At 43.2% G+C, this 23125-nt stretch overlaps 1 protein-coding gene across 3 annotated transcripts in view; it reads left to right on the top strand.

Annotated features, from left to right (window-relative positions):
• Positions 1-23125, top strand: part of DNAAF11 (dynein axonemal assembly factor 11) — a 152089-nt gene that overhangs the window by 35210 nt on the left and 93754 nt on the right. For all 3 annotated transcript variants that reach the window (XM_056522786.1, XM_056522785.1, XM_056522787.1), the window contains exons 7-9: positions 7538-7615; positions 16255-16320; positions 16745-16814. In XM_056522786.1, the coding sequence (XP_056378761.1) occupies positions 7538-7615; positions 16255-16320; positions 16745-16814 (214 nt within the window). The remainder of the gene's footprint in view (positions 1-7537; positions 7616-16254; positions 16321-16744; positions 16815-23125) is intronic.

Raw genomic sequence — 23125 nt, 5'->3', positions numbered from 1 at the left:
TTTTATTAAATAATTTATAGGGTATGCATACAAAATGACTCAATAAAAATACATATAAATAAATCTTTATTTAAACATTTTTTTATATATTGATTTAAAGAAGAGGGGTACTGGGGTGAGAAGTCCTGTATGAATAGGAGAACAGGTAAGTAAATAGATATTACATAAATATAGTGTAGAGGCCTGACCCTGCTGTATAAAGTGCTGGTGCTCTAGAGGGGCAATTACTATGCAAATAAAGCAAAGAAATTGTGCTAAATCAATCCATAAATAAGATACACTCATGTGATACATACATAAAATAGCAAAAACAAAAGATAGTGCAAATGCCAAAAAGTGCCATGAAAATAGCAGCAACAGGAGAATAAGTGACTGTGCAAATAGCAGCAATAACAGTGAAAATAGCAGCCAGTATACAGATAGTCAGCTCGTGCAAAGGAGACAGGACTCACCCCTGCCCCACACCGTAACACCGACGCGTTTCACCAGGAGCAAATTTATCCAGGAGTTGTGTGGACTGGCATGAATATAGTATTTTTATATAATGTGAATTCGGGTAGAAAAACAGACATGGTGCACATCTACAATCTTGTATAATGATCTGATTGCTTCTCAGCATAATATCAAAAACTAACAGGTTGTTACTATACATTTTTGATCAAAAAGTACAAGCCCACTCGCCACGTCAAGGCCACCTATTTAGAGTGGGTCCCTAACGTCCATAGCATAAAATGGCGCAGCACCGAGCGGCGACCACGACCGCCGCGACACCAATGCCCACAGGGGGGAACGACCCACCGGCAGAGCGGCCCCAATGCCACTCAAACCAGTCTATGGGTCGCACCTCCCCGCAGACACGGCGCCACGGCAGCAACGGACACCGCACAGCACCACACCAGTGTGAACAAGGTGTAATGGCTCACTTACCATGCTCTCCCAGTCATACTGGGAGGCTGCTAGGAAAGAAATGACCCATGTGTAGCTAATTACTACTTATATAGGGTTGGGCTGAGGGGGTGGGGAAGAGTGCAGATAACATGTTCAAACAAAAAAAAGAGGGGATAGAAAACACAGTGTGAATTCGGGTAGAAAAACAGACATGGTGCACATCTACAATCTTGTATAATGATCTGATTGCTTCTCAGCATAATATCAAAAACTAACTATTTTTATATAATACGTGCACTAATAGGAGAACAGAGAACACACCTGATCCATGGGATAAGATGAAGCAGAGACCGGAACAGAGGCCGGACGTGACCTCAGACGCCACTGATCGCATAGGCGCGAGAACCGCTGCTAGTCAGCCATCCTGCTCTTTATTAAAGGGGTACTCCGGTGAAAACCTTTTTTCTTTTAAATCAACTGGTGGCAGAAAGTTAAACTTATTTGTAAATTACTTCTATTAAAAAAGCTTAATCCTTCCTGTACTTATTAGCTGCTGAATACTACAGAGGAAATTATTTTCTTTTTGGAATGCTGTCTGATGACATCCCGAGCACAGTTCTCTCTGCTGACGTTATAATAATAATAATAATAATAATAATGCTTTATTTATTGTTGTCCTTAGTGGGATTTGAACCCAAGTCCCCAGCACTGCAAGGCAGCAGTGCTAACCACGGAGCCACCATGCTGCCCTTAGCATACATCTGCTCTGCATGGTTGCTAAAATGGACAGAGATGTAAGCAGAGAGCACTGTGTTCGTGATGTCATCAGCGTTCCAAAAAGAAAGGAATTTCCTCTGTAGCATTCAGCAGCTAATAAGTACTGGAAGGATTAAGATTTTTTAATAGAAGTAATTTACAAATATGTTTAACTTTCTGCCACCAGTTGATTTAAAAGAAAAAAGGTTTTCACCGGAGTACCCCTTTAAGGCTAAAGGAAAATGGCCGCCATATGTTCAATTGTGCATGTGCGCATCGCTGAACACCAGAGGCCACAATGATACAGAAAAATGCTGACGATTATGTTATATGCAGTAAAACGGACAGGAGGAAAAAGAGAGTTGTAATAAGAAAACGGACTTGACATGGTAATATAGATGCAAGAGAGGGAAAATGAAATAAAAATAATAAAGAGTAATAAATGATATAATGCTGAAAACGCAAATAGATAGAGAGCTGGCACTGCAGAGTAGTCTAACGGTCCCGTTAGACGCTAGGCTGGTGCAACTGGGCGGGTGGTGCGGCAATGGTGTCAGGGGTACGCTTATATGGAACATGCAGAGATACAAAATGCAAAAAGAGCGAAAAAACATATTACGCACTCACACGGTTTCATGCCAAAGAATAGGTTGCTTTATTCCAGGAGTAACATGGAATACAGGGTCAAGGTCGGGAAGAGGAAGGAGGTAGAGCTCGGCCGAGCTTGTGGAATGACGGTCCTGTTTCGCGGGGTTCTCCGCTTGGCCCCGTTTACGATTACTTTGTTTGGCTCTCTCATATGCCTTTCCTAGGCATCTCTCTCCGTATCCCCTTTCTTGAAATCGTACCTTCAAGTCCTGTGCTTGTTTTTCAAAATCTGAGTTATTTGAGCATATGCGCCGGGCTCTTAGGTATTGTCCTGTTGGAATATTGTTGACTAGACGGCGCGGATGTCCAGATCTTGCATGGAGTATTGTATTTGCAGAGGTGCTTTTGCGGAACAGATCTGTAGATAAAAAACCATTGTTATCCCTTGAGATTTTCACATTCCAGAATTCAGTATTTAGGGCCCCTATGCTTGATGTTTTTATATTTAAGTCATTGTGATCCACCAATATTGTATCTTCTCTATGCCAGGGATAAGATCCAAAATTAAAATGTCCCTCTCCGACAGCCCCAAGAACAGATTGGCATATGAGGGAGTACAAGCCGCCCCCATTGCAGTACCTTGGAGCTGCAGGCAGAGGGCTTCTTTAAAGAGTTCCTACGGCCCTAACACATCTTATCCCCTATCCAAAGGATAGCGGATAAGGTGTCTCACCGCAGGGGTCCCGCCGCTGGGGACCACCGCAATCTTTCCTTCGGCACCCACCTCTTTGAGCTGCCAGCTCACAAACTGCCGGGTGCCGACCACGGGGCCGGAGTATTGTGACGTCACGACTCCGCCCCCGTGTGACATCGCCCTCGCTATGCAAGTCTATGGGAGGGAGCGTCACACGGGGGCGGAGTCGTGACATCATGCTACTCCGCGTCCGTGGTTGGCACCTGACAGTTTGTGAGCTGGCAGCGGCGCGTGCAGCTCAAAGAGGTGGGTGCCGAATGAAAGATTGTGGGGGTCCCCAGCGGCGGGACCCCCGCGGTCAGACATCTTATCCCCTATCCTATCCCCCGCGATCTCAATTTCATCCCCTATCCTTAGGATAGGGGATATGTTTTTCACCACTGGACTACCCCTTTAAGGGGCCACAATACTACGTTGTCACCCTTATCTGATGGCTTCACAATAGTGTCTTTTAAAGGGGTTGTGCGCTGCCCTGACTTTCGGAGCTCCGCTCACAGCGTCCGGAAGTTCATTACTCTGAACGCTGTGTGCGGGCTTCCGTGTTCGCAGCCACCGAGCGTCTCGCCTGGCCCCTCGTGACGTCTTGCCCGCCCCCTCAACGAAAGTCTATGGGTAGGGGGTGCGACCGCTGTCACGCCCCCTTCCCATAGACTTTGGTAGAGGGGGCGGGCGAGACGTCACAAGGGGGCGGGCGAGGGGCTGGGCGTGACGTCACGCCCGGCGGCCACGAACATGGAAGCCCGCACACAGCGTTCGGAGTAATGAACTTCCGGACGCTGTGAGCGGAGCTCCGAAAATTAGGGCAGCGCACAACCCCTTTAAGGACTGTATTTCACGTAATGCCTGGCTTTGCTCTAGTTTCAGGGATTTTGTTGAACTCTTGTGAGACCAATTTAATAAATAAATCGATTTCTGGAAATTGTGCTAATTGTGGGAAATTCTTGGATTTTGGAAGAAGGGTTTTGGGAAACGTACCTTTGTCCTGTGGTTCCTGTTCCTCCATTAATTCGACCAAAGTTTATTCGACCAAAAGGACCAGTTGAAAAGCAAATGGGAAAATGCGAGCAATAAATTAATATATTCACATTTTATAAAATAAACATTTATTTCTATGTATTTTTATTGATAGATTTTGTATGCATACCCTATAAATTATTTAAAGGAGTACTCCGGTGGAAAACTTTTTTTTTTAAATAAACTGGTGCCAGAAATTTTAACTTGTAAATTACTTCTATTAAAGAATTTTAATCCTTCCAGTTCTTATTAGCGGCTGTATACTACAGAGGAAATGCTTTTCTTTTTGGATTTCTCTGATGTCATGAACACAGTGCTCTCTGCTGACCTCTGCTGTCCATTTTCGGAACTGTCCAGAGCAGGAGAAAATCCCCATAGCAAACATACTGTATGCTGCTCTGGACAGTTCCTAAAATGGACAGCAGAGGTCAGCAGAGAACACTTAGGTCGTGACAGAAGAAAAATCCAAAACGAAAAGCATATGCTCAGTAGTATACAGCCCCTAAAAAGTACTGGAACGATAAAGATTTTTTAATAGAAGTAATTTACAAGTTTAAATTTCTGGCACCAGTTGATTTAAAAAAAAAAAAAAAAAAAAAGTTTTCCACCGGAGTACCCCTTTAATAAAATATTCTTAACCATACATTGTAGTTGGTTTTACTCCTTGGGTTTCACATACTGCTGTGTTTCACACACCTTTAGTTCATTGTTAAATTGTTGGTTCTTCTGAACCCCTAATTTATTTAACTTTTTTTTTTTTTCTGGAGCCTACACATAGGAAGGACAGTTTTTTTTGTCAAGATTTGTAAATTACTTCTATTTAAAAATCTTAACCCTTCCAGTACTTATCAGCTGCTGTATGCTCCAGAGGCAGTTCCTTTCTGTCTGACCACAGTGCTCTCTGCTGACACCTCTGTCCATATCAGAAACAGGGATTTGCTCCTGCTCTGGACAGTTCCTAACATGGACAGAGGTGGCAGCAGAAAGCACTGTGGTCAGACTGAAACAACTACACATCTTGCTCTGGAGCATACAGCAGCTAAGTACTGGAAGGATTAAGATTTTTTAATTTACAAATCTGTAAAACTTTCTGGCACCAGTTTGTTTAAAAATATTTTTTTCACCCACCAGAGTACTCCTTTTAAAGTGGTAAACCACTGGCCAGCGTTCAGAACATTTTAGTTCCGTCCAGCCCCCTCCCATAGACTTGCATTAAGGGAGCGTGGTCTGAAGTCACAAGGGGGCGTGGCAAACCCCAGCAGCGTGCACACAGCGTTCGGAACTAAACGTTCCGAACACCGTCCAGTGGAGGACCCCTTTATTGATAAAAATATAATCCCAGCTATAACCACAACGGCCGCTCTGCAGGGATATTTATGCAGAAGAAGAATACCTCTTCCAGTACTCTGGAAATCCTTTTTTTCCTTATAAAACTTGTAGAAGCATAAAATAACTACGGTAATTCAAAATTAAACTCTCTAACACATTTAAAGCCGCAATGGCTCTTATTTATAGCAAGAGTAATTGTGGCCTGAAATACATTAGCAAGTTTAATTTTTAATTAGTAATTTTATACAGTTTTTATAAATTGTTTTATCTGAGTGCGGCCAAGAAGCGTTCTGCTATGTAAATAGCCATGTAAAGCAACACAAGTGTCTACTTAAAGGGGTATTCCAGGAAAAAACTTTTTTATATATATCAACTGGCTCCAGAAAGTTAAACAGATTTGTAAATTACTTCTATTAAAAAATCTTAATCCTTTCAGTACTTATGAGCTTCTGAAGTTGAGTTGTTCTTTTCTGTCTAAATGCTCTCTAATGACACCTGTCTCGGGAAATGCCCAGTTTAGAAGAGGTTTGCTATGGAGGTTTTCTTCTAAACTGGGCGTTTCCCGAGACACGTGTCATCAGAGAGGATTTAGACAGAAAAGGACAACCTTTACTTCAGAAGCTCATAAGTACTGAAAGGATTAAGATTTTTTAATAGAAGTAATTTACAAATCTGTTTAACTTTCTGGAGCCAGTTGATATATATAAAAAAAGTTTTTTTTCTGGAATACCCCTTTAACAATCCAGTATAGCTTAAGCGTCTTAAAGGGGTATTCTGGAGGGGGAAAATTTTTTTTTTTTAATTAACTTTGGCCAGAAAGTTAAAGGGTTTGTCCAGCAGATTAAACAACCTGTATAATGTATCAAAATTTTAAATAAAGCAACTTACTGATATAATGTTATTAGCCGTGGTGCACACTTTCATATGAGCTCTGCTATCTGGCTTGTAGCTGTGATGTCATGTGACACTCCTGAATGCAATCTGCTTTGTCCCTGCTCCCCCATCCCCTCCTGTCTGCTCATGAGGAGACCAATGATGTGAAGTGGGGGAACTCATATTACTGCTCATTATGAATCATTAGATAGAACAGCAGAACAGGTTCACTGCTGTTTTATTAATCTAATGAGCAGTAATATGAGCCCCACCTTTACATTACCGGTCTCATCCTGAGCAGACAGAAGGGGAGGGGTTGCAGGGATGGGGCAGACTACATTTAGAGAATGTGACTTGATGTCACAGCTACAACCTGTACTGTACAAGCTATTAAGTGATCACACAGTAGAGTCCCCCTAGGTCAGTGTTTCCCAACCAGGGTGCCTCCATCTGTTGCAAAAACTTCAACTCCCAGCATATCCGGACAGCAGGTGTTCAGTAATTTCCTAGTACACTGCAATACATTACCTTAGTATTGCAGTTTACTGAACAAGCTATTGAGTTATCACACAGTAAAATCACCCTAGGTCAGTGTTTCCCAACCAGTGTGCCTCCAGCTGTTGCAAAACCACAACTCCCAGCATGCCCGGACAGCAGAGGTTCAGTAATTTCACAGTACACTGCAATACATTACCTTAGTATTGCAGTGTACTGTATGAGCTATTATGTAATCACACAGTCAAGTCCCTCTAATTCAGTGTTTTCCAATTAGGTAACCTCCAGCTGTTGCAAAACTACAACTCCCAGCATGCCCGGACAGCAGAGGTTCAGTAATTTCACAGTACACTGCAATACAATACCTTAGTATTGCAGTGTACTGTATGAGCTATTATGTAATCACACAGTCAAGTCCCTCTAAGTCAGTGTTTTCCAATTAGGTAACCTCCAGCTGTTGCAAAACTACAACTCCCAGCATGCCCGGACAGCAGAGGTTCAGTAATTTCACAGTACACTGCAATACATTACCTTAGTATTGCAGTGTACTGTATGAGCTATTATGTAATCACACAGTCAAGTCCCTCTAAGTCAGTGTTTTCTAATTAGGTAACCTCCAGCTGTTGCAAAACTACAACTCCCAGCATGCCCGGACAGCCGTTGGCTGTCCGGTCATGCTGGGAGTTGTAGTTTTGCAACAGCTGGAGGCACCGTGGTTGGGAAACACTGGGAAAAATGGTCCCATAGGAATAGAAAATGACAGAGAATATACATACGGTATATTTTTTATTATCCTTTAATTTTACGTTGTTTTTTGTTGTTTGTCTTTTTTTGCTTCAGTGAAGACAAAAAGAAAGTAAAACCGGGGCGGAAGCTGATCACCGAGGATGGACGCGCTCTGAATGTTAATGAACCCAAGTAAGTCACGAAGCGAAAGCACCGACTGAATAGAGTTAGTGCTGAGCTTTAATAACCGCCTGTTGTGCTCAGAGCCAGATCCACAGTCTTCCATACAGAAACACGTTTGACAGATCCGTAAAATAGCGCGGTGGCAGCTCTTGCTTTGCCGAGTTTCCCCCCGTTAATTATAGCTGAATCCTAGTACCAGGCAACCGGGGAATTATCATTCACTGTAAACACTGATGTGAGATAAGAGAGGAGTCCCTGCCGCTTCATGTGAAGTCACGTCTCCGTGCAGACAGAAAAGAACATTTGGCAGATTCGTATGTCACCATTCAGTGCAGAATGTACAGCGCAAATTAATAGACGTTATTTATAGGACTGATAAATCCAATCTCATACAGTGCAAATATTTCCTTCATCATTACCTATAGTAAGTGTCTAAAATTGTATTACCAGATTAATTCTGCCCATACAGGCAGTATTATAGTAGTTATATTCTTGTATATAGGAGCAGTATTATTGTAGTTATATTCTTGTATATAGGAGCAGTATTATAGTAGTTATATTCTTGTATATAGGAGGCAGTATTATATTAGTTATATTCTTGTATATAGGAGGCAATTTTTATTGTGCAAACAAACAAAATTACAATTAACATAATTTCTTACAATGCAAAACAAAAATAACAAGCATTGTACACACAATGACTACTCAACTAGAGTATGTACAGAGTAATATTAAACTTAGAAAGTCCACATTTGCTGGAAAAGGAAAAACACAAAAAATTTAATAAAATAACATGACATCATCCGTGTTAAACCAAAGAGACATTCCTCCATAATTTCCCATTATTTTGGTTCCTCCGTATCTCTAATGACTTTACCCACTGGAGCTCGGACATGATCTGTCTTACTGCTGTGTTGTGATGGAATGGCTCATTGTGTATGGACACTCTAGTTCTCATGTGCCAATGGTAATATTTAATGATTGTTATAATTATGTACATTGTCTCTCTGTCTACAGTCCTGTTACTGGATGGTACAGCATATATGATGTCAGGATACGTCAGGTTCTGCAGTAATGGGATGTTCAGCTTACTGGACACTTCTTCCCATATCCTCCTCCCGGCCCTGCAGTCAGATATGAAATGCTCCATGGTCTCCTCCTGCTGACAACCCAGAGGACAGTTCCTATCTGAGACACTTAGATATTTCAGGTTACCCCTGACAAAGAGCCTCCCATGGAGCGACAGCCAAGCTATGTCAAAGAATTTTGCGGGGAGTCGTTTCCCATTGAGGAACTTAAGACTTTCCTGTAAAGTGCTGGTCACACAGTCCCTCAAGGCAAGCGGAGAGCAGAAGAAAGCCCTACAAACCCTTACGTATAGATCCTTCCTTGGCTTACTCTCTATATAGGACTTCTCAATGCGCCATCTCTTCAGACATCTGAGCCCGTATTCCAGGTACGGGGGGAGGTAGTCACGCGTCCATCTCCCCCTCTTGAGACTGCCGCCTCGCACCCAAGACTCTGCAAAAGGCAATATCCAGTCCCTGATACTATTCGCCCACAGGGAGCTGTTGTTTGTGTCCATGCAACCAAAATTAACTTTTAGAAACATGGAGTCAAAGAACACCCTTGGATTCAGCATATCCAACCCACCCTCTCTCCTCTGTAGGTAGGTGACCCCTCTTTTTATCAGATTCAACCTGTTCCCCCAGAACATTTGGAAGAACAGGCTAAAGAGCCGAGCGGAGAAAGATTCTGGCAAAGGAAAAACAACAGAGACATATAAGAAGACGGGGACCAGGTAAGTCTTCAACATTTTAACCCTTTCTCTATAGGTCAGCCTCCAGTTCTTCCAGCGCTGAACCTTTGCATTTCCGGCTTCCAACTTCTCTTCCCAATTTAGTTTGGCGTTATCGTCCCTCCCGAATTTGACCCCTAGGATTTTAATATAGGAGGAGGCTCTCACAAATTGGGGCAGATCAAAATCTGGATCAGTATCTGATACCCAGAGAGCTTGACTCTTCTCAAGGTTGACCAGAGACCCTGAGGCCTCCGAGTAACTTCTGATGGCCGCAGACAACATCTCCACCTCACGAGGCTCAGATATCACTACAGTCACATCATCCGCGTAGGCAACAACACTCAGGGGCAGGCAGTGGGGGACCGGCACCCCCTGAAAACCACACTCCTGCAGTGACCTCAGAAACGGGTCTAAGGCAAATACATACAGCAGCGGGCTCAGTGGGCAACCTTGTCTCACCCCCGCCTCAACCCTGAACGTGTCACCCTGCCAACCATTGATCAGAGGAAAGCTCTCGGCCTCACAATACAAAGTCTTCAGCCAATCGATGAATTGTCCCGGAATACCGTACTTTGACAAAGTGGCCCATAGATACTCATGATCTACTCTGTCAAAGGCTTTAGCCTGGTCAAGACTGACAACATATCTCCCACACCTCAGGGCTTTACATCTCTCAAACATCTCCCTTATGGAGATCACTGCCCCAGAGATGTTCCGCCCTTTTACTGTGCCATACTGACAGCCTGCCAACAGTGCCGGGGACAGACAAACTAACCTAGAAAACAGGATTTTTGCCAGAATCTTCCTGTCGACATTCAAGAGGGCAATTGGCCTCCAGTTCTTGATGTCACTCGGCTCTTTACCTTTAGACAGCAGAATCAGCGAGGACACTCTCATGGATGGAGGCATCAGGTGACTTTCTAGACAATTTGTGTAAACATCCACGAGGATTGGAGCCAAGAGGTCTCTGAATGTCTTATAGAATTCTGCTGTTATCCCATCTGGACCTGGTGCCTTCTTCACATGTAACTTATCAATGGCCTCTTTGACCTCTGCCACCGTCAATTCTGCTGTCAAAGGAGAAAAGTCCAAATCATTAGTATCAGGGAGCGGAGTTGTCTCCAAGAATTGGGTCATCTTGTCTCCATCCAAAACCTTCCTCTGAAACAAGTCAGCATAGTACGATCTCACCACCCCCAGGATACCCTCCCGAGATTCCTGCAAAACACCCTGGGAGTCAGTGAGACCGGTGACAGATTTATTTGCCACCCGCTCCCGGCAATTCTCAAAGGGATCAGGAGACCCTAAGGACCCATAATCCCGTTCAAGAACCAGGGAGGTATACCTGCTGTACTGATACTGCCTTATCTCAGATTTCAGCCGGTCTATCCTTTGTTGGTCCCCACCCGCCGAATACAGTGACTCCAATTCTTTCCGCAGCTTGAGATACTGGCCATACTTACTCTTCCCCTTTATAACTGACAGTCTCTTTAAGAGGGTTCTGATCTCATCCTTGACATCCTCCCACCAGGCGGCCATATCATCATAGAAGTCCACCCTCTCTAGTTGACCCTGTATAAGAGAGTGAACCTGTCTCTGCACAGAAGGATCCTCTAATAGACTGGAATTCAGTCTCCACAACCCTCTACCTGTCTCAGGACCCTGTGTGACACCCAAACAGAAATATAAGGCCAGATGGTCAGAATAAGGGACGATCTTCTCATTCTTCTCACCAATGGTCTCTGTAGGACTAACCAGAGCCAAATCTATCCTACTGCTTCTTCCACCACAAAAATAGGTATACTTTGCCTTCCGACCACCCTGCACAAACACATCTGACAATCCGGCCTGTAGAATGATTTGGTTTAAGACCTTGGAGTCTCGTGTTAGAGGTCTTTTAGATGTTCTGTCACTAGTTGTTCTGGAGGCATTAAAATCTCCGGCCAAGATGACAGGGACAGACGTGAAGAGATATGGCTTCACTTCATTATAAAGGTTAACCCTTTCAGTCACTGTCTGTGAACCATAGATATTAATGAGGCGGAGCCTTCTACCCCGAATAGTAACTTCTAGCATTAGGCACCTTCCCATCAATACCTCTGTCAGCCTATGTACAGTTACATCATTGGTGGTAAACAGAATAGAGACCCCGGCACTTGGTTCCACAGCCAGTGACCAAAAGGATGGACCAGACCGCCATTCACGCTCTGCTTCACGTAACAGTCCTTGAGTATTTAAACGTGTCTCCTGTAAGAAGAAGATGTCAGCATCAATAGACTTTAGATGGTCATATACGACGTGTCTGGTCCTCCTCACTCTGACACTGTTCACATTACTGGAGAACACTTTAAGGGTAAAGTCGGCCATCATAACAAAAGAAAGCAGAAGAAGCAGAGATGTCACCCCCATCATCACAGATCTGAGTCCGAGCCCTCCTGCTGACCACCTGTTTCCATGTCCGATTCGGACAGACGTTTATCCCGTGGGGGTCTCCTTTTTGTGGGGGGATCACCCTCTTGGTCCTCATTAAATTCCTCTATCACTCTCTTTAGCTCCCTCTCCATCTCTTCCTCAGCGTCTGACTCTGACAACACACTGTACCTATTTGTGATGGTCATTACACCTGACCCGGGGTCTACTTTCTTTTTGGAGGGCTTTTGGACAGTGGTCCATCCCTCCTCAGGCTTGCGGCTGGTTTTGTCTTTTTTCCGTCTCTTCTGCGGATTTATTGATGCTGGGGCAGAAGAAGACATGGCCACAACCTGCTCAGTGACCTCCCTGTTCCCCTCAGTGGCTCCTGGCTGGGACTGGTCGGGCACTGTGTCACCAATATTGTCACCCATATTGTCACCCCTAGTGTCACCTACAGTGTCACCCATATTGTCACCCCTAGTGTTATGCTGAGGCTCGGGTTGTGTCACTGCTGACCCTGACACCAATGTCTCCCCCTCCAGGTCCTCTGCCCCCTCCAGCAGGTCCTCATCAGGGAAGTCCTTACAGATGTTATGCCAGGCGTCAGGACAGTCCCTGTGGGAGTGACCGGTCTTACCACAGAGGTTGCAGCGGATGTTCTGGCAGGTGGCGCTGACATGGCCGATCTCCCCACATAAATTACACTTCACTAGGGTGCACACACTCGCGATATGACCGGTCTTCCCACACTTGAAACATTTTCTGGGCTGACCTGCATAGAAACAAACCCCTTTTTCCCGACCAATGAAAAATGAATTGGGCAGATGTTGGGTTATGTTGTTTATCTGCCGTAACTTCACCAGGACCTTCCACCCTCCCGTCCATATGCCGTCCTCATCCCTGGTCTTAGTCAGGTCTGACATTAGGTCACAGTGCCTTTTTAACCACACAACAATATCCTGGGGGGGGACAGACTCGTTCCAGAATATAATGGTGACATTCGCTGTGTCTGGTCTGGAGATGGGGACAAAGCTGAACTTATTCCAGCCATCAGCATCTCTCACCCGGGTGACATGGGCCCAGAAGCGGTCCAGGTCAGACATGAGTTTGAAGCTGACGTCATAGCCCTGCCTGTCAGGAAGGTTTATCACTGCCAGGATGTTAGATGGCAGGAAGCCCATTTGGTGGCACAGAAGTTCACGGACCACAAACCTCCTGTCAGGCAGCTCCTCCTTGGCCCCTCTATGTCTGAACCTGACCACGTTCCTCCTCTTGAAAGCCTGACCCGTGTAGTTTACATTAGACATGAATGGTGACCCACGACTCCAGGCATTACCAGAGGAGGCGCCACTACTTCTACCCTCCTGCTGTACTTGGGGGCGCTGTGGTGGCTGCTGACCAGCCGTACTAGGGGGGTCTGACACTTGTGTGACTAAAGGGGGGAAGTGTTGTGCATCAGACTGTACAGCCCCCTCCCCACCATCAACCTCTATACTCTGGGGGTCACAAGCCTCTGAAGGCTGAACTAATGGTGGACCTGACCCCAGAGATGACCCCAGATCCCACACAGACTGTGAAGCACCCCCCTCTGCAGACACATTATCAGTAATATCACATACAGTCATATCAGTGCAGTCACTGGCAGTATGATCCTGCACTACAGAGCCCAGCAAGCCTTGCAGAGCCATGTCCTGTGAACTCTCTGCTGCATTGCTGCCTTCAGGTAAGAGTCCACAGTCCTGCTGCTCTCTACTGCCCCCAGGGGCTTGTGGTGACTGCACAACGGTTACAGAGTTACCTTCTGGTAGGAGTCCATAGTCCTGCTTCACCGTGCTGACTGCTGGGACTTGTGGTACCTCCGGAGGAGTCTCTGCAGGTCTCTGATGTTGCTGGACGCTTGCTTCTGCTTGTCTGTACAAATCCCCTTTTTCAAAAGGGAAGCTGGCTGGTCTGAGGAGTGGTCTTGCACAGGACTGCTGGATGTCCTCTTGTCTTGCACAGGACTGCTGGATGTCATCTGGACAGGTTGTAGACTTGGGTTCAGCAGTAGATGTAGATGACTTTGTTGCTGGTCTCTCCTTATATCCCTCAAATCTTTGCTGATTCCTGAAGGTTTCAGCGACTGGTCCCATCCGCTCCAATACGTCCTCCATGTCCTGCACAGTGTCAGCGAGCTGCACAGCGAGGGAGCTCAGCTTCTTGTCATGTACAGCCTGGTTATTGGGGTTTGCTGCCTTTAGCTTGTAAATACATTCAATTTGTTTCTGCAGCTGTAACTTTGTCTTTTTTAAAGTCTCAAGTCTCTTTACCAGAGCTGGGATCTGCTCGGCCAAACACAGTTCAGGCGCCCGCTGAGTATTGGGGGGCCGTGCTGGTGGGGTACTCACAGGACTCTGCTTCTGAGGTGGTATCTGTCTCGGTGTTGCTGTGGTCACTGCTGCAGGGTCACAATCTCCAGACTGGGGACTAGGCCCCTGGTTCTTCCCAGTGACCGCACTTGTGGCCCCCTGAAGCCTTCCTGGTGTACTCCCTCTGGTCCCCTCTGGCGTGCTTGTAACTTTTGCGCTGCTCCCGCTCCCGTATCGTGTGCGGTCAGACCGTATCAGGACAGGCTGCTGCAGATTCTCCTGCATGGTCTGCTTCTCCAGGGATGTTCTCCTCTGTCTGACTGCAGGAGGGGTGGATTGTACCTGCAGCCATTACCTGACTTGATTCCTTCTTAGCTTCCAAGACTTTCTTTTCATCTGTGCTTCTTACTGCACCAGAACTGACAACATTCTGAACATTTCTTACATCCATAGAAACTTTAGGATTTTCATCCATGGTTTGTGGTGTCTGGGGATTAATTCCCAGAATAGGCCGAGAAGCCTGGGCCTTGCTTGGGGAGCTTCCCCACCCAGGGTGGCCCCTCCCTGGGCTTTCTCCAGACATCAGGAGAGCTACACAGACACAACCTCTCAGCTAGGAGGCAGTATTATAGTAGTTATAGTCTTGTATATAGGAGGCAGTATTATAGTAGTTATAGTCTTGTATATAGGAGGCAGTATTATAGTAGTTATATTCTTGTATATAGGAGGCAGTATTATAGTAGTTATATTCCTGTATATAGGAGCAGTATTATAGTAGTTATATTCCTGTATATAGGAGCAGTATTATAGTAGTTATATTCTTGTATATAGGAGCAGTATTATAGTAGTTATATTCTTGCATATAGGAGACAGTATTATAGTAGTTATATTCTTGTATATAGGAGCAGTATTATAGTAGTTATATTCTTGTATATAGGAGCAGTATTATAGTAGTTATATTCTTGCATATAGGAGACAGTATTATAGTAGTTATATTCTTGTATATAAGAGCCGTATTATAGTAGTTATATTCTTGTATAGAGGAGCAGTATTATAGTAGTTATATTCTTGTAAATAGGAGGCAGTATTATAGTAGTTATATTCTTATATATAGGAGCAGTATTATAGTAGTTATATTCCTGTATATAGGAGACAGTATTATAGTAGTTATATTCTTGTATATAGGAGCAGTATTATAGTAGTTATATTCTTGTATATAGGAGCAGTATTATAGTATTTATATTCTTGTATATAGGAGCAGTATTATAGTAGTTATATTCTTGTATATAGGGGGCAGTATTATAGTAGTTATATTCTTGTATATAGGAGGCAGTATTATAGTAGTTATATTTTTGTATATAGGAGCAGTATTATAGTAGTTATATTCTTGTATATAGGAGGCAGTATTATCGTAGTTATATTCTTGTATATAGGAGCAGTATTATAGTAGTTATATTCTTGTATATAGGAGCAGTATTATAGTAGTTATATTCTTGTATATAGGAGCAGTATTATAGTAGTTATATTCTTGTACATAGGAGCAGTATTATAGTACGGTAGTTATATTCTTATATATAGGGGGCAGTATTATAGTAGTTACCGTATATTCTTGTATATAGGAGCAGCATTATAGTAGTTATATTCTTGTATATAGGAGGCAGTATTATAGTAATTATATTCTTGTATATAGGAGCAGTATTATAGTAGTTATATTCTTGTATATAAGAGAAGTATTATAGTAGTTATATTCTTGTATATAGGAGCAGTATTATAGTAGTTATATTCTTGTATATAAGAGAAGTATTATAGTAGTTATATTCTTGTATATAGGAGCAGTATTATAGTAGTTATATTCTTGTATATAAGAGAAGTATTATAGTAGTTATATTCTTGTATATAGGAGCAGTATTATAGCAGTTATATTCTTGTACATAGGAGCAGTATTATAGTAGTTTTTCATGCACCTAGTAATAGATGTATCTTTGATTATACTATTGTTGTACTATGCATTTTATTAGATGTCGATGTATTAAGCGATTACAATTGTTCTCCCTTATTACAATATTTTGTGATTGTCTTATATACAGGTTGGATTTCTCTTTGGTTGATGATGAGGAGAATCATCAGTTCATCTTGGACCTGGGGATCTACAGGTATGTTTACTTTGTGTATAATGTACTTAAAGTACAGCTCATATTGTTTCATTTGTAAAATATTTTTAAATAAAAATGACAATTACTAAACGGCTTGTTTTTGTCTTTTTTTATGGCATTGAAACTTTGCACAAACATACAGTTATACAATACAGTGTATGTGAATGAGGTCTAACAAAAACTAAGAAAGAACATGTAGCTGTAATGCATTGTTATATCTATGGGCAAATAGAACCTATGTCATGATGGAGTATGTTTTGTTTTTTGCCCTTTTTTTGTTCCATCAGAAACTTCTCAGAGGCATGCACAGCTGTACTGTAAAGTGTCATGTAATAGACTGGATGTCCTGTTGCATATATATATATTTTTTTTGCATCTTTTATATGGTAGATCTTATGTATAATATTGGACTGCTTTTTTACAGACACCTGGACACGTCTCTTGTAGATGTCGATGTTCAGCCCAGTTATGTAAGAATCCTGGTTAAAAACAAGGTAACGTCAAACAGCAATAATTCTCTAAAAATAAGTAATATAAGAGCCTGTTTTACCCATACGGTTTAATTCACATTTTCCATGAGTCATAATTTTGAAGGATTTAAACCGAGGGCTCATACTTTCTGGGGCAAATTGTCCTTTTGCAAAGGCCCCCTATATTTTACCATACTGTGTATTGAGAAACAAAATAACAATTGTAGGAAACTAAAATACATTTACAAAATAAGACCTCTGATAGGAAACTCATAAAACATAACTTTAAATCTAACGCTGCTTTAAAAAAAAAAAAGAAAAAAAATCATCAATACAAAGAGAAAGGGACAAAATTTGCTGATTACACTATAGATTCACAGTTCGTCCACTAAGGGATGTAAGACAGTACCAGAGAGAAAAATGAAATCACTTAAAATACACTTAAACACACTTAAAATATAACTTTTAATCAGACACGTGCTAAAAGCATAGGCCCCACAACAAAATTGAGCCAGTACGGTAATTGGACACCAGATCTGTGATATGCAATACAGACCGCATAAAGACAGGGTGCGTCTGTATTGAGGGATAGGGTCGGGAAGAGCAGGGTCAAAAAAATGGACAAACACCCTACAAATCCCTGTCGGGGAGATGTGGTGAAGTCTACCCCTGCTCCCACAGGGACTGTCGGAGCACTCGCCCTACCCCTTGGACTACGCCCTAGAATTCCCTAGCAGTATAAAATAGTGTCCTGGCTTGTGGCAGTGCACCTAGGGATACCGCCACTGCGGCAGCGTTGGTAACCGTGAGTAGCCACCTGATGGCAACATTGCCACCAGGCTAATAGAAGCATAAGTTGTAGCACCAACATTGCATAAACCGCATAGGTGCTCAAGCTACATGTGCGCTCATGGTTCTGTTTTTCCCTACTATTTACAATTTTCTGTTTTTGTAATTAGTTTAATTATTGGTAATATTTATCCTTGTACTGTATTTTGCCTGGTTAACCCCTGAAGAACCCACCGATGTGGTTGAAATGCGTCGGGTGCACCAGAACAAGGGCTATTTTATACTGCTAGGGAATTCTAGGGCGTAGTCCAAGGGGTAGATCGGGGCAGGGGTCGCCCTTTCTAGGGCGAGTGCTCCGACAGTCCCTGTGGGAGCAGGGGTAGACTTCACCACATCTCCCCGACAGGGATTTTTAGGGTGTTTGTCCATTTTTTTGACCCTGCTCTTCCCGACCCTATCTCTCAATACAGACGCACCCTGTCTTTATGCGGTCTGTATTGCATATCACAGATCTGGTGTCCAATTACCGTACTGGCTCAATTTTGTTGTGGGGCCTATGCTTTTAGCATGTGTCTGATTAAAAGTTATATTTTAAGTGTGTACCCCCCTGTGATTTTAATTACACTATAGGCGTAATAGTTTTTAGGACACCAGATGTTTTAAACATAGATTGCTTAATACTCCTTCCACGTGTTCTTTAACGGTGAATACATGATGCTCCAATATACATAAACATCCCTGTATGCCTTAAGGGGTACTCCTGAGTTTTAAAAAACCAACTGGTGTCAGATATATATATATATATATATTACTTCTATTTAAAAATGTTAATCCTTCCAGTACTTATCATATCAGCTACTGTTTGCTCCAGAGGAAGTTGTGTAGTTCTTTCCAGTCTGACCTCAGTCCTCTCTGCTGACACCTCTGTCTGTGTCAGGAACTGTCCAGAGCAGGATAGGTTCTCTCTAGGGATTTGCTCCTGCCATACAAATACTGGAAAGATTAAGATTTTTACATAGAATTAATTTACAAATCTGTATAACTTTCTGGCGCCAGTTAATTTAAAAACATTTTTTATCCTCCAGAGTACCCCTTTAAACTTTTTTTTTATTTATTAATTTTTTTAAGTCAACTGGTGCCAGAAAGTTAAACAGATTTGTAAATTACTTCTATATAAAAAAAAAATCTAAATCCTTCCAGTACTTATTAGCTGCTGAATACTACAGAGGAAATACTTTTCTTTTTGGAACACAGAGCTCTCTGCTGACATCACGAGCACAGTGCTCTCTGCTGACATCTCTGTCCATTTTAAGAGCTGTCCAGAGTAGGAGAAAATCCCCATAGAAAACATATGCTGCACTGGACGGTTCCTAAAATGGACAGAGATGTCAGCAGAGAGCACTGCGCTTGTGATTTCAGCAGAGAGCTCTGTGTTCCAAAAGAAAATAATTTCCTCTATAGTATTCAGCAGCTAATAAGTACTGGAAAGATTAAGATTTTTTAATAGAAGTAATTTACAGATCTGTTTAACTTTCTGCCACCAGTTGATTTAAAAAAAAAAATGTTTTCCACTGGAGTACCCCTTTAAAAGACTAGGCATGCCCCAAATACTGGATGGTGGAATAGAATACTGGCAGACTGTATAGTGGAATAGTACAGGACAGGAATGCAGGATTTCTTCTCTACAGGTTTAAGGGAATGGAAAAAGACTACAGGGATTCAGCCATTCTATGGGATTTTGTTTTTTGATGTTTATTAGGTATATTATTATATCAGCCAAACCACAGTCCACAACCTGTAGACAGCTGTATGTGGGTTATATCTGCTCATTGGTACAGGACAGGGTGCTGGTTGGTTAGACAGCTCATTTACTTTTTCCCATGGAGCATTGCCTCTCCTTAAAAGGGGGAATTCCAGGATTTTTTTTTTATTTGACAATGCTACAGGGGCTGTAAAGTTAGTGTAGTCCATAATATAGTGTCTGTACCTGTGTGTGATGTTTTTCTTACAATTCTTATGTGATTTTTATTTTTACCAGCATTACAAAATGACTGTTGTCTCAGATTTTTCCCAGGTTGCAATGCGGCCGAGACCTGACTCACTAGTCAGCTGATGACAGGGAGCCTGTCTGCCTCAATGGGTGGAGCGATCGCTTGGTGGGAGAGAGATCAATCTGCAACTAATGCAACAGCTGTAGGCACCCTGATTGAAAACCACAGGTCTTTTGAATGGATGCAGCTCATTTATGTTTCAATGGGTGGGGTGGCTGATGTGTGGGAGGGAGGAAAATTGAATTCTGGGATTTGTAGTCAAAAAAGGAAAACTCAGACAGGAAATACCAGTTCACAAAAATCTAGCCACAGTGTTAGGGTAATCTCACAACATAGCCATTTAGCCCCAAGACAAGCGCAGATCCTTCCTAAGCATGTCCATTACTGTCTGCCAGGTACGTACTAAACGTACTAAATCACTTAATGGTGGAGAACCCCTTTAAATGCCATTGCACTGAAAACAAGTTTCCGTACACCACTGATTCTCATCAGTGAGAAACAACATATAAGCCCCTTGAACCTGGTTTTGGAGAAATGGAAATGTGCTCAGTGAAGGTTCAGATAAATGTCTGCTCTGGTCTCTGCTCCTGCTGCTCACATGGGGATTGAGTTACAGATTTATCTGGTGTCTGCCATATCTCTCTGCACGTTTAATCCATCATTCTCCGCACTTGTGGGAATATCGCCGTCATCCTCATTACATCAACCCGGGGATTTATGGAGAGTGACAAAAAGTAGAAGTTTTCTAAGGTCAGACAGGGACATTCCCTGAAGCCTCACTGGCAAATCATTCACTTATCTTCTGAAATCCTCTGTGCTGCTGGGGACCCTGCTCCTTCCTCCTGGTAACTCTTAGGGTGTGTTCACATCACGTTTTCTCCCATACAGGAGCGCATACGGCAGGGGGGAGCCAAAACCTCGCGCTCCCGTATGCTTTCGTATGCGCTCCCGTATTTTATTCATTTCAATGAGCCGGCCGGAGTGAAACGTTTGGTCCGGTCGGCTAATTTTTGCGCCGTATGCGCTTTTACAACCGGACCTAAAACCGTGGTTGACCACAGTTTTAGGTCCGGGGAAAAAGCGAATACGGCGCAAAAATGAGCCGACTGGACCGAACGTTTCACTCCGGCCGGCTCATTGAAATGAATGACATACGGGAGCGCATACGAAAGCATACGGGAGCGCGAGGTTTTAGCTCCCCCCTGCCGTATGCTCTCCCGTATGGGAGAAAACGTGATGTGAACCCACCCTTCGGGTGCATTCACACCACGATTCTTCAGTAGGGTGACCGGATCCGGCTGGGACATGTAAAAACCGGGCGCTCCCGTATCCCAGCTGTACTCGACCCGCATCCCATTCAGTTGTATAAGTCAGATAATGACTCCGGTCGGCTCATTTTTGCCCCATTTCTGGTTCTGTGACTGTAGTATACCACAGTTTTCAGTCCATTTGATTTCCATCAGATCATGACACGGGCAGCTCTGTGATCACATTAGGGAACAGCCTCCTACCAAATGACCACACTTCTTTCCTGAAACACTCTGTTCTGCTGGGGGGATCTTGCTGCTTCTATTATGTTATGCTCAGAGTCTATCCACATGGTAGAATTTCCGCTTGCAGGATTCCGCCTCAAATTAAACCCCTTAGACTTCTATGGGATTCCGCACTCCCATTCACACTTCTGAATTTCCGCAAGCGGAAATTCAGAAGTGTGAATGGGAGTGCGGAATCCCATAGAAGTCTATGGGCTTTAAAGGGGTACTACTCTGGAAAACATTTTCTTTTAAACCAACTGGTGCCAGAAAGTTAAACAGATTTGTCAATTACTTCTATTAAAAAATCCTAATCTTTCCAGTACTTATCAGCTGCTGTATAATACACGGGAAGTTCTTTTCTTTTTGAATTTCCTTTCTGTCTGACCACAGTGCTCTCTGCTGACACCTCTGTCTGTGTCAGGAACTGTCCAGAGCAGGATAGATTTTCTATGGGGATTTGCTCCTGCTCTGGACAGTTCCTGACATGGACAGGGGTGTCAGCAGAGAGCTCTGTGGTCGTGACAGAAAAGAAATTCAAAAAGAAAAGAACTTCCTGTGTAGTATACAGCAGCTGATAAGTACTGGAAGGATTAAGATTTTTTTATAGAAGTAATTTACAAATCTGTTTTACTTTCTGGCACCAGTTGATTTAAAAAAAAAAAAAAAAAGTTTTCCACATGAGTTCCCCTTTAAAAGACTAGGCATGCCCCAAATACTGGATGGAGGAATAGAATACTGGCAGACTGTATAGTGGAATAGTACAGGACAAGAATGCAGGATTTCTTCTCTACAGGTTTAAGGGAATGGAAATAGACTACAGGGATTCAGCCATTTTATGGGAAAATGTTTTTCAGTGGAGTACCCCTTTAATTTGAGGCGGAATTCCGAAATTCAGAAGAGTGAGGCTAGGTTCACACTACGGAATTTCCGCCTGCAATTCCGTTTTGAAATTGAAGACAGAAATTCCACTTACTAAAATGTATAGTGTAGTGAATGGGTTTCCGTTCACAAATTCACACTTTGGAATTTGTGAAGCGGAATTGGTGAACAGAAAATCCGCTTGAAAATTTCCGCCTGAAGAATGGCGTTGCACATTCTTCAGGCGGAAATACTCGCGGAACACATTGCAGTCTATTGGAGACTGCAGTGTCCACGCGGTTCCTAGTGATGACTAATTAAGTCGGCGCTGGTCGCACTTGGAATCTCCGGACGGAAATTTTCTGCCTGGAGATCCCATTGAAGTCTATGGGCTTTAATTTGAGGCGGAATTCTGCAAGCAGAAATTCTGCCGTGGGAATAGACCCTCAGGCTAGGTTCACGCTGTGGAATTTCTAGGCAGAATTTCTGCCGGAGATCGAGCCGGCGGCGCTAGGACTGAGCAGACTGCATTGCTGCCCTCATAGATGGCAATGCATTTCCGGGTGGATCTTTTTGGAGATCTGCTCAGAAATGCATTGCCATCTATGGGGATGGCAATGTAGCACGCACGGTCCTAGTGCCGCCAGCTCGATCTCTGGCAGAAATTCTGCCCAGAAATTCCACAGTGTGAACCTAGCCCTCAGTGTTTGATTTCCCACTTGTCTCTATTCCCCTCACTCTGTGACACTCCACAGATTCAACCTTGTCCACTCATATGATGGTGTTAGCGAGGGCAAATCACAAAATCAGCTCACTCCTTCCCGGCTGTCATCATTCTTCATCCAAACCGAACAGTCCTGTACCATAAAGTGACTTCCAATGTTACAAAACACATGTATTATCCTTCATTTATGGATTGGACATCCAGTATCAGCAAAACAAAAGTGGCTGCTACCCCCTGTGCCATTTAATCACCAACTTTATCACCCCCTTTTATCTCTCCCTTGTGCCACTTAAAGAGGTACTCCGGTGGAAATAAAATAATTCAAATCAACTGGTGCCAGAAAGTTATACAGATTTGTAAATTACTTAATAATAAAAA

This window comes from Hyla sarda, chromosome 5, assembly GCF_029499605.1.
Source record: "Hyla sarda isolate aHylSar1 chromosome 5, aHylSar1.hap1, whole genome shotgun sequence".
NCBI classification, from domain to species: domain Eukaryota; kingdom Metazoa; phylum Chordata; class Amphibia; order Anura; family Hylidae; genus Hyla; species Hyla sarda.
This window is presented reverse-complemented; position numbering and strand designations above follow the sequence as displayed.